The sequence below is a fragment of the Tiliqua scincoides genome, chromosome 12 (genome assembly GCF_035046505.1).
Source record: "Tiliqua scincoides isolate rTilSci1 chromosome 12, rTilSci1.hap2, whole genome shotgun sequence".
NCBI lineage: Eukaryota > Metazoa > Chordata > Lepidosauria > Squamata > Scincidae > Tiliqua > Tiliqua scincoides.
The window spans coordinates 3656685-3673335 of record NC_089832.1 but is presented as its reverse complement, the minus strand read 5'-3'; the positions used below and the strand labels follow the sequence as shown (position 1 = coordinate 3673335).

General features: G+C 47.0%; 1 protein-coding gene across 4 annotated transcripts in view; it reads left to right on the top strand.

Annotated features, from left to right (window-relative positions):
- The first annotated feature begins 213 nt into the window (after nucleotides 1-213).
- The window catches only part of ARHGEF6 (Rac/Cdc42 guanine nucleotide exchange factor 6), a 49816-nt gene continuing 33378 nt past the window's right edge, over nucleotides 214-16651 (top strand). For 2 of the 4 annotated variants that reach the window (XM_066639928.1, XM_066639927.1), the window contains exons 1-4: nucleotides 4536-4679; nucleotides 8129-8213; nucleotides 13988-14109; nucleotides 14772-14973. In XM_066639928.1, the coding sequence (XP_066496025.1) occupies nucleotides 4599-4679; nucleotides 8129-8213; nucleotides 13988-14109; nucleotides 14772-14973 (490 nt within the window). In that variant the 5' untranslated portion in view covers nucleotides 4536-4598. The other 2 variants (XM_066639930.1, XM_066639929.1) reach the window with 2 other exon arrangements.

The window sequence follows — 16651 nt, the reverse complement described above, 5'->3', positions numbered from 1 at the left end:
CCACCCACCCAGCCACCCACCATGGTCCACCCCTCCATGGCAGTCTACCCAGCACCAAGCTGTCTCGCTCACTCCTGCAGATGCATGCTCTCACAGATCCACCCAGGCTTGCCGGGAACAGAACAGGCTCTTCTGATGGGAGCTGTCAGGACCAGCTCCAGGGTGCGCTTACGGCTGTCTCTCCACCTTTCTAGTTTTGCCGGGAGCCCAAGACGGAAGCCGACTGCATTGGCAACATCCAGGAGTTCTTAAAGGGCTGTGGCGCACTGAAAGTCGAGGTGAGTGCAGGCAGATTGTGACTCTGGCTCATTCTGGCCAAGGGCTGCCCGCTGGCTGGAGATGGCTCTCCAAGGCTTCAGGTAGAAGAAGGGTGTGGGCAGCCCAGCTGGAGATGCCAGAGATTGGCCCTTGACCCCCTCTGCAGGCAGAAGCCCTTGGAATTGAATCCCTTTGGAGGGAGGGGTCAGAAGGAGTCCTGCTCTGGTTAAATTGGGGGGGGGGAGCCCTTAGACACTTGGTCCTCCACCACCACCAACCTGTGGTGTGGGCATTTACAACTGGTGTGAGATGAATGACCTACAGGTGTGCTGAGAGAGTTAAGGGGAGGGTCATTTCTTGGTAGGGCCAGGGGGGGATGTGAGCCCCTCTACCAGCAGCACAGTGTGTCTTGTCAATTGTAAAAAAAATAATAAAATAAACTGGTGGCATGCCTTGAGAATTTTAGTATGTTTCCCTTACATTGCAATGTGTTGGAAAATTAGATAGGATTGGGCCCTAAATGGGATGTATTAGGGCCTCAGTGTGGCAAATAGATGTGGAACTCCCTGCTGCAGGAAATCAGTTTGGTTCCAGCCTGCCTTGACTTTCACGGCCTCTTGAAGACTTGACTGTTTAGGCAGGCTTTCAGTCTGTTATTGTTAAGTTTTCTGTTTTTGCTAGCTCTCGGGGGGGGGGGGGGTCTGATGCTTTTTATAGTCCTTTTTTATGTTTAGATTTTATTATAGTATATATTATTTGGTTTTATGAAAGCTGCCTTGAGTTTGAATTAAAAGGCAGGGTAGGAAAAAAGCCCTCAATACTACAACAAAAACAACTTATAACTTTTATTATTATTATTATTATTATTATTATTATTATTATTATTATTATTAAATTGCATATCACAGCTTCCCGTTCATCCGCTGGACTTGGCGTTAATTACTAGTCAGGCCCCACCCAGGGGCCCGACACACAATAAATATTTACAAATAATGTGTGCTGAACCAAGCCAGGTACCTTTTTGAATTCAAACGACAGTAATTTTGTCAATGTTCAGATGTTTTAAATGCAGTTCAAGCATTATGGGGTCTGCACCCAGCGCACCAATCGCAACTGGGATGACCACTGCTGGTTTGCGCCATAATCTTCAGATTTCAATTTTTAAATCCAGATATTTACTAATTTTTTCACACTCTTTTCCATCAATTCTACTATTGCCAGGTATTGCTATGTCGATGATGGTCACTTTATTTTTTACTATTACTTTAATATCTGGTGTATTGTTATCATAATAATAATTATTATTATTATTTTACAAGCATTTGGCAATATTGCTGGGGGGGGGAAGGTAGTTTCTGGCCCACCATATCTGGAGCCATTCTGCTTTGTTGTTGGCAACCTTCAGTCTCGGAAGACTATGGTGTCACGCTCTGAATGGTGGTTCTGGAACAGAGTGTCCTCTCCAGTGTGCGAAGCCTGGGTAAAGTAGGTATGGAGGATAGGCTGTTACCCATGCAGCAAATCCCCCCTCTCCACGTCGCTGAAATGGTCCAATGGAAAGGCAGAGGCCAATACGGTTGGTTCCAGCGGCATCGCAGGAGTTGCCAGAACATGACTGTGTTCAGCCACGAACTGCCTCAGGGACTCCGGCTCCGGATTTTGCCTGGAGGTTGACTCCTGAAGCCTTTTCCACAACTGGATGTAGCCACAAGGCAGTGGAGGTTTGGGATCAGAGTTTTCCTTCTCTCAGATGAGCTGCCTTCCCAGGCTGACAAGTCCCATCTACCAGTGGCTGTTTAGTCGCCTCTTACGACAAGTACAGCCAAACTGAGGGCCTATTCTTATCCCCCAGCCCTCATTCTGCTTTACAGGCACGACAAAGGGCCAAAGTTAGGAGGAAAAAAGAAATGAGAGTTGTAGCTACATGTGCCAACTCCCACCAGGTGCCATCTGGGAGAGGAACAGTGGGGAAAAGTGGAAACTTTTTATAGCAACCTGATGGGATTGTTTTTGCAACAGAATGGTTGCAGAACGTGGCCATATTTCAGCACCACCAAGGCAAGGGGTTGAGGGTCCAATCCTATCCAATTTTCCAGTGCCAGTGGGGTGTGCGCTGCATTCTTTGGTGGGGAGGCAGTCACAGAGGCCTCCTCAACATAAGGGAATGTTTGTTTCCTTAATTTGGGGCTGCATTACGGCTGCACCAGTGCTGAAAAATTGGATAGGATTGGGCCCTTTGAGCGGAAAACTGACACAGGTGCCCAGGTTTTCTTCATGCTTTGGCAATTGGTGGAATAATCTGGAATGCTGGCATGGCAGCTCCACATGGAGTGGAAGGAGGCTGGCAGTTTTGTCACCCGGGCCTGGGCTCCATGAAAACAGCCAGTCACAAATGGTGGCTCTGCACACCAGGAAGAAGCACCTGGGCTTGGCTGCCAAAGCAGGGAGGGTGCCAAGGCCACAAGGACAGTGACAAGAGACCTGCGTGCTGGGTTGTGTTCAGCCTGCTAGTGGGTGACCCCAGCGGGGCCAAAGGGAGTCAGCAGGGATCTCTGGGGTGGGAGATCCTTCCCCTATCTCAGTTGTGTGAGTGCACAAAAATGGTTGGGGGTATCTGCGTTCTCAAAAAGGCCATTCCTAGTGTTAATTATGACTCTCTGTGATGGAAACAGGTGGCAGGGCCAAGTTGACTCTGGCCTGGCTTGTCAAGTCAGGGAAAGCTGGGCCCTGAAAAGTCACAAGAAAGCCCACCCAAAGCCCACCTTTTCCTTTCAGCCTTAGGTTCAAACTGTCTCTGTATCCTACCTTGCAAGATTGTTGTAAGGATAAACATGGAGTGTAGAAGGGGACCCAAGAGTCACCACCACCAGCTCTGTGTTGACTATAATGAGACTTATTTCTGAGTAGACATGCATAGGGTTGGGCTGCAAGGCTGCCATCCTCTCCACCCTTACCTGGGAGTAAGTCCCATTGATTATAATGAGACTTATTTCTGAGTAGACATGCATAGGGTTGGGCTGCAAGGCTGCCATCCTCTCCACCCTTACCTGGGAGTAAGTCCCATTGACTATAATGAGACTTATTTCTGAGTAGACATGCATTGGGTTGGGCTGCAAGGCTGCCATCTTCTCCACCCTTACCTGGGAGTAAGTCCCATTGATTATAATGAGACTTATTTCTGAGTAGACATGCATAGGGTTGGGCTGCAAAGCTGCCATCCTCACCACCCTTACCTGGGAGTAAGTCCCATTGACTATAATGAGACTTATTTCTGAGTAGACATGCATTGGGTTGGGCTGCAAGGCAGCCATCCTCTCCACCCTTACCTGGGAGTAAGTCCCATTGACTATAATGAGACTTATTTCTGAGTAGACATACATTGGGTTGGGCTGCAAGGCTGCCATCTTCTCCACCCTTACCTGGGAGTAAGTCCCATTGATTATAATGAGACTTATTTCTGAGTAGACATGCATAGGGTTGGGCTGCAAGGCTGCCATCCTCTCCACCCTTACCTGGGAGTAAGTCCCATTGACTATAATGAGACTTATTTCTGAGTAGACATGCATAGGGTTGGGCTGCAAGGCTGCCATCTTCTCCACCCTTACCTGGGAGTAAGTCCCATTGACTATAATGAGACTTATTTCTGAGTAGACATGCATAGGGTTGGGCTGCAAGGCTGCCATCCTCTCCACCCTTACCTGGGAGTAAGTCCCATTGACTATAATGAGACTTATTTCTGAGTAGACAAACATAGGGTTGGGCTGCAAGGCTGCCATCCTGTCCACCCTTACTTAGGAGTAAGCCCCATTGATGATAATGGGAACTTACTTCTGAGTAGGAATGCATAGGGCTGGGCTGTAGGCTGCCATCCTGTCCACCTTACCTGGGAGTAAGCCCCACTGACTATAATGGGACTTACTTCTGAGTAGGGAGGAGCAGGAGACCCGTTCACTGCCCCAGCAGCAGTAGCAGCAGCGGCGGGCGGAGCGCTGGGCTCTCTCGCCCAGGAGCCCCTGCAGAGCGGGAGGGAGCGCTCTGCACATGCCCAGAGGCGCCCTCGGCCGCAGCCGGGGTGGCGCTGCGGAGCCCGACCCTCCGCCGCCTCCTCCGCCTGTCACTTCCCCTGCTTGCGCCGCCCGCCGCCATCCAGCTCCGGGTCAGGCTCGGCTCGGCGCTCCGTCCCTCCCCGCCAGCCAGCCAGCCAGCCAGCCGCGGCGCCCGGGCCGCCGCCGGGGCTGCCATGGGCCGGCCGAGCGCAGCGCCGCAGCCGGGTGAGTAGCAGGTCTCCTCGGAAGCAGGGCCCGCTGCAGGCAGTGGCGCCTACTCCCGGGTAAGCGCGGATGGACTGCAGCCCACAGCCCAGCCCTGTGCATGTCTACTCAGAAGTAAGTCCCGCTATAGTCAGTGGGACTTACTCCCAGGTAAGGCTGAATAGCGCTGCAGCCTACACCCCAACCCTGTGCATGTCTACTCAGAAGTAAGCCCCATTATAGTCAATAGGGCTTACTCCCAGGTAAGGGTGGAGAGGATGGCAGTCTGAGACTCCAATCCTATGCATGTCTACTCAGTAGTAAGTCCCGCTAGAGTCAATGGGACTTACTCCCAGGTAAGGCTGGCTAGCACCAGCAACCCTGTGCATGTCTACTCAGAAGTAAGCCCCACTATAGTCAGTGGGACTTACTCCCAGGTAAGGGTGGAGAAGATGGCAGTCTACAGCCCAGCCCTGTGCATGTCTACTCAGAAGTAAGCCCCACTATAGTCAATGGGACTTACTTCCAGGTAAGGGTGGATAGCCTTGCAGCCTACACCCCAACCCTATGCATGTCTACTCAGAAGTAAGCCCCACTGTAGTCAATGGGACTTACTCCCAGGTCATTGTGGACAGGATTGCAGCTATTGCTGCCCCAGGAGTATTGCTGGGGCAGTGAGTTATACCTATAATCACACAGAATGTGTTTATGGCAACCTTGGTGATTTTTTTAACAGTATTTTGGGGATGTCTGTTAGTAGTACTTGAGCCTGTTTGCTTTTTAAGACCTGAGTGTTTGAAATTGACAAATATATGGAAGAGAAAGAAATGTATCAATGACTATGTCATGATGGCCAAATGGAACCTTCACCTTTAGAGACAGTCTACCTCAGAATGCACATTGCTGGGAAGGCAACAACAGCAGAGGGATAGTTGCCTTCATTCCCTACTTCTAGGCTTTCCAAAATTTCCCAGTCAGCCAGGATGCTGGACTCAATGTGCCTTTACTTGGATCCAACAGGCCTCCCCTGATGTTCTTATATAATGCAACAGATTTGAATAGAAATGCTTAAATATCTGTAATGTCAATTTTGATTAAGGAATGTATTGATCTATACACATTTTTGTTTAAAAAAATAAACTCTTTTTAAAAAGGCACCCCCCTCATCAATCAATCAATCACACAGGCCAACACATATTTTACTGTCTTCAAAGTCAGATCTATTCCTGGATATATTTGGGGTGCTGATTCCAAAAATGGCATCAGCTTTGCCCTATCACATCTCATTTTGGAGATTTGGCACAGTGAATGGTTCAAGCAGCTTTCTGGTGAGGAAGGGCCCAATCCTATCCAACTTTCCAGCACCAGTGTAGCCGCAGTGCAGCCCCAAGGTAAGGAAACAAATGTTCCTTTCCCTTAAGGAGCCCTTTGTGACTGCCTCCCCATCACAGGATGCAGCGCATGCCTCATTGGCATGGTTGCACCGGCACTGCAAAATTGGAAGGGATTGGGCAGGAAGTCAACACCACAAGGAAACTGCTTGAACCATTCACTAACAAGGCTATGCCAAATCTCCGAAATGAGACGTGATGGTGAAAAACCGATGCCATTTTTGGAATCAGAGTCCTAAGTTCATATAAAACCACCATAAATTTTGAAGAAAAAAATGCTTTTCTGACCTTCAGTTTCACAGGCCTGTGTAATTGTTGTTATTCTTTTAAAGGAAGGGCCTTAATCCTAGTCCTTCCCAAGTTCCCCCACTCCAAAAAATGACGGGTGGAACTTTAGTTTTTGAACTACAAAATGTCCCCTTTTGCCTGATCTGATTCATGATCCAGAGCCACAGAACTGTGGTGCTAGCAGAACCACCCTTCAGCCAACATGCGCTGCTTGCTTGAGGAATGCAAAAGCCACAGAAGGGCTTGGAAGTCCAGGGGCATAGCTGTAAAATTGCTGATGCTGAAAGAAAAAGTCCATCCATCCTCCTTAATTTCTCCCAAACCACTGAAACATCTGCTGCAGTCCGTTGCTTTCAAAGCTCAACGTTGCTGACTTTTGAAAAGCCCCCCCATTAAAGACATCCTAATTGATTACTCAAAAGAACGTTAATATAATGTAGCATAAATGTGTCCAAATTAATTCTACATAAATCACAACCAAAGCGTTGAAGAATAAGCATACTCCCTTTTTTTTTAGGTGGTGGATGGCAAAGCAATGGACTGCATAAATATTACAGCAGGTGTGCATAAATATCACATTGTGTGATAATTACTAATATTAATTATTAAAATAATATTAATTCTATTAATAACCATATTAAATAATTATGTTAATATCACAGCATTAATATCACTGCAGATGTAGTGTGCATAGCATCACAGCAGGTGTTGTCTTAGAAGATTACATCACAGGATTCTTTTGCCTGTAGGCTGGTCCTTAAGACAAGGAAGGGCAGGAGGTCTGGTCTAGAGGGTAGAGCCTCCATTTGCCTGAAGATAAGCCACCAGCACCGTGCGACCTTGAAGCAGCTGACAAGCTGAGCTGAGTTATGCCATCTGCTCTGAGCGTGGGAGGATGGAGGCCAGAATGTGAAACCAGATCTGAAAGAAACACCTGAATGTTGTGGTTCTTGTAAGATAGAACATTCTTTCAAATTGTAAAAATCCCTACGGGGATTTAATAAGCCTGCCTATGTAAACCGCCTTGAATAAAGTCTTGAATAAAGACCAAGAAAGGCGGTATATAAATACCTGTATTATTATTATTATTATTATTATTATTATTATTATTATTATTATTATTATTATTAGAGGCCTTCCCCCAATGTGGAAGACACTGGGGAATGCCTCCTGGAAGATGTCACCTAGTATGACACATGCATGAATAATCTTAGAGGAGGCATTTCCTAATGTGTGTGAGAAAGAAAGAAGAGGGAATACTTCTTCTAAGATGTTGCCTACATGTAGCACATATATCATAGAATCATAGAGTTGGAAGGGGTCTAATAGGTCATCTAGTCTAACCCCTAAGGCAATATGTATTGTCTTAGAAGAGGCATTCCCCTTGTGTACAAAAGAGAAGGGGGAATGCTTCTTGTTCTGAAATGGTACCTGTCACCTGCAATTTTGATAAGTAATTAGCTTACTTCATTAACCAGGGATGTTTTTAACGGAGACTAAAAGGGCTTTAGTAAGTTTCCAATCCTATGTGCATTTACTTAGGACTAAGTCGTTGGATATAATGGGGCTTACATCTGAGTGGAGAGATGCAATTTGAGTGCACCGCACTACTTTTTAGGAACCGCAAACGTACACAGAACTTTCCACTGCCACCCCTAATTTATTCTTGCAATAGCCTTGTGGGGCAGGTTAGTCTTAGAAAGATGGTGCCTGGGCCAAAGTTACCCAGTGACTTCTCTGGGTGAGTCAGTGAATGAACTGTTTGCTCCCCCCTCTTTTGGGAAAGAGATAAATAAATGCAACCTCTAAGAGTATCTATTGTGCAAAGACAGACCGCATCTAAACATAGAGGTCTTGTATAGCCATTGAGCTCTGACTTCCTGCTGCAAGGAGGAAGTTTGGCAGACTGCAAATTCCTTGTCTTTTCTGGTTTTTCCACAGCTGTTTGATGCCCACGATTTATACACAGGAGAGAATTTCCCCCAGGTACTGAGTACCCTTGCAGCTATCAACAAAGCAACTGAAGGTGAGGAATATAACTGCTGCCTTTCCTGCTAGAAACCCACCCCCTCCTCGGTCTTTGTAAAGTCAGGACTTCCCCAATGGTAGTTTCAGCATGACATTCCAGTTTAGTTCTTGTTTTCGTCCTCAGATGCAAAGGAAGAGGGGGCTCATGTTCCTGTAAGAGTTGTAAGAGTGTTTGCCAACTTCCCCTTACACCTCCAATCTATAATGGCACAATCTAGGGGAAAGAAATTACGTCACAGGATTCTTTTGACTGTAGGCTGGTCCTTAAGACAAGGAAGGGATGCTGCCTTCTAGAGTCCTTGGTCCTCTAATTCAGAATTGCCTACACTGTCTGACACCATCTCACCATACTTTCAGGAACTGAACCTGGGACTTTCAGTATGCAAAGCATCTGCTCTGTTACAGAGCCACAGCGCCTCTCCTGGGGCCTCTTCTTTATTTTCTCATAAAACTCCCTGATGGGCTAGGTTTCTGCAGTCAGGGAGCTTTCAAACTCAGCAATCCCCACCTGGCTTTATCAGTGGGAGAGAGGAGATGGTGAGGCCTCCTCCATCAGCTCTGTTGGAAGCTCCTTTGCTCCCAAAACTATCTCCTCCAATAGCCAGGATACCTAAATGGGCTTGTTTCCACCTGACTTGTTCCTTCTCCTATCTACCTGTGTTAAATTGCAAGGTGTTATTTTATACTGTGACCCGTCTCTGACTGCATTTAAAGAGGGCCCAGAGGAGAACTACCTGCTTTTAGAGGGCCCAGTCCTATCAGGATGTAGCACACACCCCACTAGCACAGTTCTATCTGTGCTGGAACACTGGATAGGATTGGGCCCATGTGCAGCAACTCCCATATTCAATTTCGGACATCTTCAGCTAGAGCAGAGGAAAATTCCCATCTGAAACCTTTACCATTCAGTATCAACAGCATGATGAGCTAATGGCCTGTCTCAATAGTAAGCAGCTTCCTGTTTCATTGGTAGGAAGGCAGCACGTAAATGCCACGAGGAAATAAATGTTTATGATGGTATAATCCCTGCAGGGTCTTACTTTCAAAGAAATGGCTGCATGGAACATGCACTAAGCCAGTGTTTATCAAACTGTGGGTCAGGACCCACTAGGTGGGTCACGAGTCAATTTCAGGTTGGAACTCATTCATTTCAATATTTTATTTTTAATAGACTTGATGCTACCATGGCATGTAACTGCACTGGGGAAATGTTATAGATCTGTACATTTGACAGGCTACTCTGTATATGCTTTTAACAATGATATTCAATGGGACTTAGTCCTGGGTAAGTGTGGGTAGGATTTCAGGTTAGGGTTGTGAAAAATGTTCCTGCTTGATGATGTCACTTCTGGTCATGACATCACTTCCAGTGAATCCTGACAGATTCTCATTCTAAAAAGTGAGTCCTGGTGCTAAAAGTTTGAGAACCACTGCATTAGACAGACACACACACACACACATACAGAGCTGCATTTAGTATTGAAAGAAAAACTGAGAGCTGAGTCCCAGATCTCCTGATGAGATATGTACTTTTGCCTCCTAGATGTAGTTAGATATATCCATTTCTGATAGTAAATGGGACTAATCCTGGTAGAATTGCAGTCTAGGAGTGTTGAAAATTTTGCTGCTTGATGATGTCACTTCTAGTCACGACATCACTTCCAGTGGGCCTTAGACAGATTCTCATTCTAAAAAGTGGGTCCCAGTGCTAAATGTGTGAGAACCGCTTCACTAAGCTGATGGTTCCCAACCTTCACGAGCCCGCAGACCACTGAGGCAAAAATTTGAATCCTCGTGGACCACATGTGGCTGGGGGGGCGTCTGGTTTCTGACCGCTCTAGCAGTCCATCTCCCAAGTACTCCCCCATGGAATGTCAGAGCAGATGGAGAATGGATTGCCCACAGCTGACACTTCGGTGGCTGTGGATGGTCTGTTCTCCACCCTCTTTGGTGGTCCATGGGAGACTGCTTGCTTGGTGAGACACTGGAAGTGATCAAAGGCTATTTATTTTTTCCTGAGACCTTGAGGACCACTTCTCAGGGCCTCGCGGACCACCTGTGGGACCACAGGTTGGGAACCAGTGCACTAAGCAATGGAATACTTTGAAATGCAAGCCGTCCCATGGAATCAGGCAGGTGGTGAATTTAAATAGTAGAGAGTTGCAGCAGGAGCAGAACAGGAAGGGGTTTTATAAGAACTGCACACAAATACACCTTGGTGTGTCTTTGCAAGAGAGAGTAGCAAATTGGGAATTCTGATTCTTCCCAGAGATTTGGCAGGAAGAGGCCTTTCGTGCAGAATTGTCTGGCTGGCAAAGCACAGCAGAATCAATGTTTAACGTTTAGATCGCTGTATAATGCAAATACCCAGACATACCAGGCTCCGTTGCTGAATCAACGCTTCAAGGAGACGTTTAACGAGAGCCTAAGAATAGACGTTAGCGCCGATGCTTCAACGAGCGTAATTTGGCCTTCTGTGCAATTGGGGAAGGGCCCATGGCTCAGTGATAGAGCACCTGTTTTGCATCCAATCTCTGACAGCATCTCCTGGAAGCAGTGGTGTAGCTAGAGGGGGTGCAAAGCACTAAGTTTTGCAGGGAGCGTCACCATGGTGTGCAAGCGGCCCTTCCCCCTCCCCTTCCAAGCCATTTCAGGTGGTAGGAGCAAAAGGGAGACATTAGCCTCCCTGCACTTGCCTTGGTTTTTGCTCCCACCTGGAATGGCTGCAAACAGGAGGGGAAGGGCCATTTGCATGCCACGGAGAGGCTCCCTGCAAAACTTAGTGCTTTGCACCCCCTCTAGCTGTGCCACTGCCTGGAAGGACTGGGAAAGCAGACCCCCCCCCCACGCTGCTAGCCAGTGTGGGGAACACTGAGCTAGATGCAGGTATTTTGTTGTCTTGCATGCTCCCTGAGGCATCTGGTGAACCTCTGTGAGCCTCACCACATGAGGCTGCACTAGGTGAGCTTTTGGCCTGATCCAGCAGGGCTCTCCTTAGGTTCTTATGCACTGTGACCCCCTGTTGGTTCTGCTAGACCTCTCTTTGGCTCTCATCTCCATCGACTGTGGTGTCCTTCTGGGGTGGTTGGCCAAGTTGGGGCTTGGTGGCTCCTTTTAGCAGTGGTCCAGCTCCTTCTCTGTAAATGAACACACAAACAAATAATAAGTGAACTGACAATACGACCACACTTGTTCTGTCCTCCATGGCTCAAGGCAGCTTGTCTACAGGAACAAAACATGTATGTTTTGGATGAGATGACTGTTGTGAATCTTCTAAATATGGATGAGCAGAGGATCTTGCCAGAATCTTGATAGCATTGCTGTGTGCGGTGAGAAAAGGCCTTTGTTCCTTCTGTTCCCAAACACCCATAATCATGTTAGTGCCTTAAAACATGGTTTGTCCGCCTAAGAGATATGGGTCATGTATTTGGCCTTTCGCCCAGTGAGTGTAGCTGTGTAGTGACTCACCCATGGGTTGTTGCATTCCAGGACGTAATTAGAGCCCTGGCGGAGCAGCGCAAGGGGCCCCATCCAGCTCAGCTTCCTGGTTCCCACAGTGGCTGACCAGCTGCCCCCAGGAACCAGAAACGAAAGACGTCGGTATGGAGGTTCCTTTGTAGTCATTGTGTAAGAATCACGGACAGCCCTCCACAGTCTTGCCTTTAGAGTTGTCTCAGCCAGGGGCCATTGTCTTATCGTGGGCTGGTGAACTCCACAGATACCCACTGTGTGCAGATCCGGCCCATCTATGAGGCTGATTGAGGTGGTTGCCTCGGGCAGCAGATCGGGGAAGGGAAAGTGTCTACCTCCGCTTGGCCTCCCCAGCCTGCATCAGTTTCTAAACTTCCATCATGTCCTCTCTCTATCCCCTGTTTCCTAAATTAAAGAGCACCGAACTTGTCCTCATAAAGAAGGTGATCTGCCCCTTTGATTATTTTAGTTGCCTTTTCCAGAAGAAGAAAGCAGGGAACAGTGAAGGTTTGCTGGACCCAGCATGTTTTTCTAGCCCTACCTGACTGCCGCTGTCTTAAAACTGTGGCATGGGCTTAGTATTAATCATAAGATCTGAATAAACAAGATACGTACTACTAAGAGCCTTTCAAATGTATTTGTCTTTTGCTCATGAGGACTAGAACTTTTCAACAGAGCCATGCATAAATAATTTCAGGCCCTGCTTCTGAGTTGCATCTGTGCGCACAGGGGGGACTGCGCTGTGTTCTTTTTTTATGTCCCAAAAAGAAAAGAAGCACCAATAACTAGGCCTGGAAATCTGAAGAATTTTGGCTCGTTAGCAGAGAGAACAGTCCTGGGTGGAGCATCTTTGAGCCTCAGATGGTGAGGTGTCATCTGCCGTTCTGGAGAGGGGGTGACGTGGACCGTTTCTGCATCATGGCAGCAGTGAGAGAACGCATCCGGGGTCATGTTCGACCCTTGAATAAGCCCTTGAATCCTAGGAGGGAGGGGGATAAAGCTGTCCTGAATGGTGCATCATAGATGTTATTCAGGCAGGAAGATGGAATAATTGCATAGCACTGACGTGTGTGTGTGTTTGTGGGGGGGGGGGGAGTGCTGCCTTTTCTAGTCAGTGGAAGAAGGCAGGGAGGAGGAACCCAGCACCGCTCTATCTGCGGCAGTGTGCCATTCCTTCCCCCTTGCCCACAAACAGAAAACAGCTGTGGCAACCCGCGTCAAATGTCAGCATGTTTTCGAGTTGTCTGCAGTGTGGGTTTTTTTTTTCCATATTCCCGTTGCACTGCCAAAAACCCACGGGCTAGTTTGACAAGCAAAGCAGGCTGTTGGCTCCACTAGGTACCATCTCCTTCTCCTGATCTCTCTCCCTGCTGGTGGGAATCCGTTTCTGAAGACTGACTGTGAAGTTGCTTTGCCGCAGCCAAGAGACCCTGGGGAGAAATAAGCGCGGAGGCGCAGAGCTGTGGGCCCCTAGACCAGAGATGGGTGCATGAGCATGTCATGTCCTCATGATGCATGTCCTCGTGATGCAGAAACCAGGGTCGGCGTGTAAACAGTGAGGAAAGGCTGTAGCTTGGTGAGGCAGTGCAGATTTGGCGTGCACAAGGTTGCAGGATCAAGCCCCAGGGTCTCTACTTGAAAGCAGAGCCAGCCTTAGGAGCTGCGGGGCCCAGGTGGAACCATGTTTGGCGGAGCCCCAAGTGCGCAGCCAAGGTCTGTAAAACCTTAGAGATATAAATAATGTGTATCTGCTTCGAATGCCCAGCAGGGAGAGAAAGTATGATATAAATTTGGTAAATAAAATAAAAACAAATAAATGTATCTCTATGGTGGAATGGAAAGCAATCAAAACGTATGCTTTAAAAGCCCGTGTGAGTTAATGGACCAAATGGATCTAAGTGCGTTTTAATATGAAATTACCTACTTGCAAGCCTATAAACAGAATAGGTAAGTTACCTTTGAAAAGTAAATAGTGACAAAAACCACTTTTTTCAGTGGCTGTGAAATGGTTTAGTAAAAAATATTGAGTTTATTTTTTATTTTTACCCTGGCTCAGTGCCCCCTTAGGCACGGGGCCCAGCTGGGAGGAATTGGTCCAAGCCAGTCCTGTTTGAAAGGCTTATTCTTTATATGACCCCATCTGTGTTTGAGGGGCTTTACAAAGGATTAGACATGTCCCCGTCACGATCTAAACTTGAAGCACAAATCTGAATATTTAAGGATCTAATTTGGGATTTGGTTCTGCAGACTCCTGTTCACACGGTTCTGGGTTCTTCTTGCTTTGTTCTTCCTTTTGCCCAGATCAGAGATCCACCAGGCCATGCTCACGCCTGCCCTCTCCTAGTTGTGCTGCAGGCAACTCTCCTCCTCTCCTACAAGTGACATCACCTGAACCGAAAAGATCATCTCAACCAGGACCAGTGGTACGTTTCGTCTGAAACCGAATTAGGTGGATGTGGTGAGAGGGCAAGAACGCCAAGAGAGCTGGGTCAGAGGGATGGTTGCATCCGCACTGGAAAACTGGATAGGATTGGGCCCTGAGGCAAGCCACTCCCTCTCAGCCTCAGTCTTCCAGGTCTGCAATATGGGGATAATGACAATGACCTGCATTACAACATTGTTGCAACGGTTACAACAGGATAATGTATATAAAGTGCTATTCAAATGCAACTTGTTAATATTAATTCTAATTAGCACCGCTGCTCCGTGAAAGCAGTCTTCACATATTAATTGGTTGAATTTTAGTCAGTTAATTGATTACATAGGACCAAAGCAATGCTTCAGAAGCAAAAGCTACACTTGTGTTGCTTCCAAAGTTCATGCCTGTGTTTGTAGCAGCCATCTTTTTAGGAGAGGTGTCCCCTCCAGTATGGGTGAGACAGCGAATGCCTCTTTTAAGATGGCACATGCAATCTGCAGCTGTATTTTGTAAATCAGGCATCATCTTAAAAGAAGAATTTCTTCCTTTTGAGGGGGGGGGGGAATGACCCTTTTTAAGATGGCAAGTTTCTGCAACTGGACCCTTAATCTGGATTTTGCGCTTTGCTGCTGCTGTTTTGTTCCCCTTCCCGTTTGTCTGTTCTAGGAGATGACTGAAAATGGCAATCACCAGCTGGTGGTCAAGGCTCGATTCCACTTCAAGCAGACCAACGAGGATGAGCTCTCAATTAACAAAGGTGACATCATTTACGTCACCCGGGTGGAAGAAGGAGGCTGGTGGGAAGGAACCCTTAATGGGAAGACAGGCTGGTTTCCAAGCAACTACGTCAGAGAAATTAAATCCACTGGTAAGAAAATTTTCTTTTTAAGAATTAATAACAACAACAGTAATAACTAGGTATTTGTATACCACCTTTCTGGTCATCGGATTACTCCTCTGATTTTATTCAAGGGGATTTTTACAATCATGGAGGTTCTCTCTTTCAAGAAACAACAACAGTTCAGATGGATCTTCCTGGTTTGGTCTCACTTCTGGCCTCCAGTCCTCCCAGGCAGGCTGGCGAGCAGCTCCATCTCTCACATGGAGGGCAGCCAAGAAGCTTCTTACTCACACCAGGAGCAGGTGGAATCACTCAGCTCGGCTTGTCAGCGGCTTCAAGGTCTCGCCATTTTCAGCCGTTCAGGGAGCTGCCGGTGTCCTTGAACTGGCGACCTTCTGATGTTGTCTTCGGGCTAACGGAGGCTCTACCCTCTAGACCAGACCTCCTGCCAGCTGAATGTTTACTCCTGCCTTTCCCTTTGTAAGAATAAGAGCCCTGCTGGATTAGGCCAGAGACCCATCTAGTCCAACTTCCTGTATCCTACAATTGCCCATTAGATGCCTCAGGTTGCACTCAGGACAACAAGATACCTTTACCCTGTTGCCACTCCCTTACATCTGGCACTCTGAGGTAGCCTACTTCTAAAACCAGGTTTCCTATAGCCATCATGGATTGTAATTTGTGATGGACTTTTCATTCATAAATCTGACCAATCCCCCTTTAAAGGCATCTAAGCCAGGTGCTATCATTACATCCTGTGGCAAGGAGTTCCACCTACCTTTGTTGTTGCCTTCCCTGTGTCAGATTTTAGGTAGTAAGCCCGTCAAGATTAGGCTCAGCCTTCGACATTTTGAACCAGTTTCATAGATTTCATTAAGAATTAAATCACTCTTTGGCATGCTGTGTAACTCTGTAAAGTGAATGCAATGATAGTGGTTTAACTGGAGAGAAAAATATACTTAGGCTGCAATCCACACTTTCCTGAGATTAAGCCCCATTGAACAAACTAGGACTTACTTCTGAGTAGACCAGGTTAGGATTGTGCCCTTAGATTTTTGAAACTGTCTTAATGGTTTTTACAACCAAAGTGCAAGAGGATAAAAACCAGGAATATAGACCGTTAATCATAGCACTGAAAGCTGAGTGCCAGAACTGGAAACTGTTTAGTTTGGATCTGGTGACTGTTCTTTGCATTTAGGAGGTTGTTTCTAGTTCAGGGCCAAGGCAACCAGGCTTTTAGGTTTTGTGTTCAGTTCTGAATTGGGTCCGAGTTTAGGTATGGGTCGACTCTTTGATTAAAACACCTGCATCAGCTCACCTCCCGTGAAGAGCAAGAACGTAAAACAGCGTCGCATGTTCATAGAGCATATTTTTTTAAAGCACTGTTTCAGCTCCTGCTGCATCCAGGGCTTATTTTTAGTTTTTTAATCTGACATTGCAAGGAATTTAAATATAACTTCTTTTTGTGGTTGATTTTTCTGGAAATGAAAATGGGTGGGTTCAGATTGTGAGCCAGGTTTTGAGGAAATTAGATGGCACCAAAGCAACAGAGTTGACAGCCCTGAGCTTATCACTGCGGTCATCCAGTCACACGGTCTTCTCTTGGATCGCAAACCTCATGCTGCAATTGGGTCGTTCTTCTGCCCGAGTCGATGGCAGGCTGTGATCTGTTTCAGGGTGGCCGTCATTTGACAGTGCTCTCCTC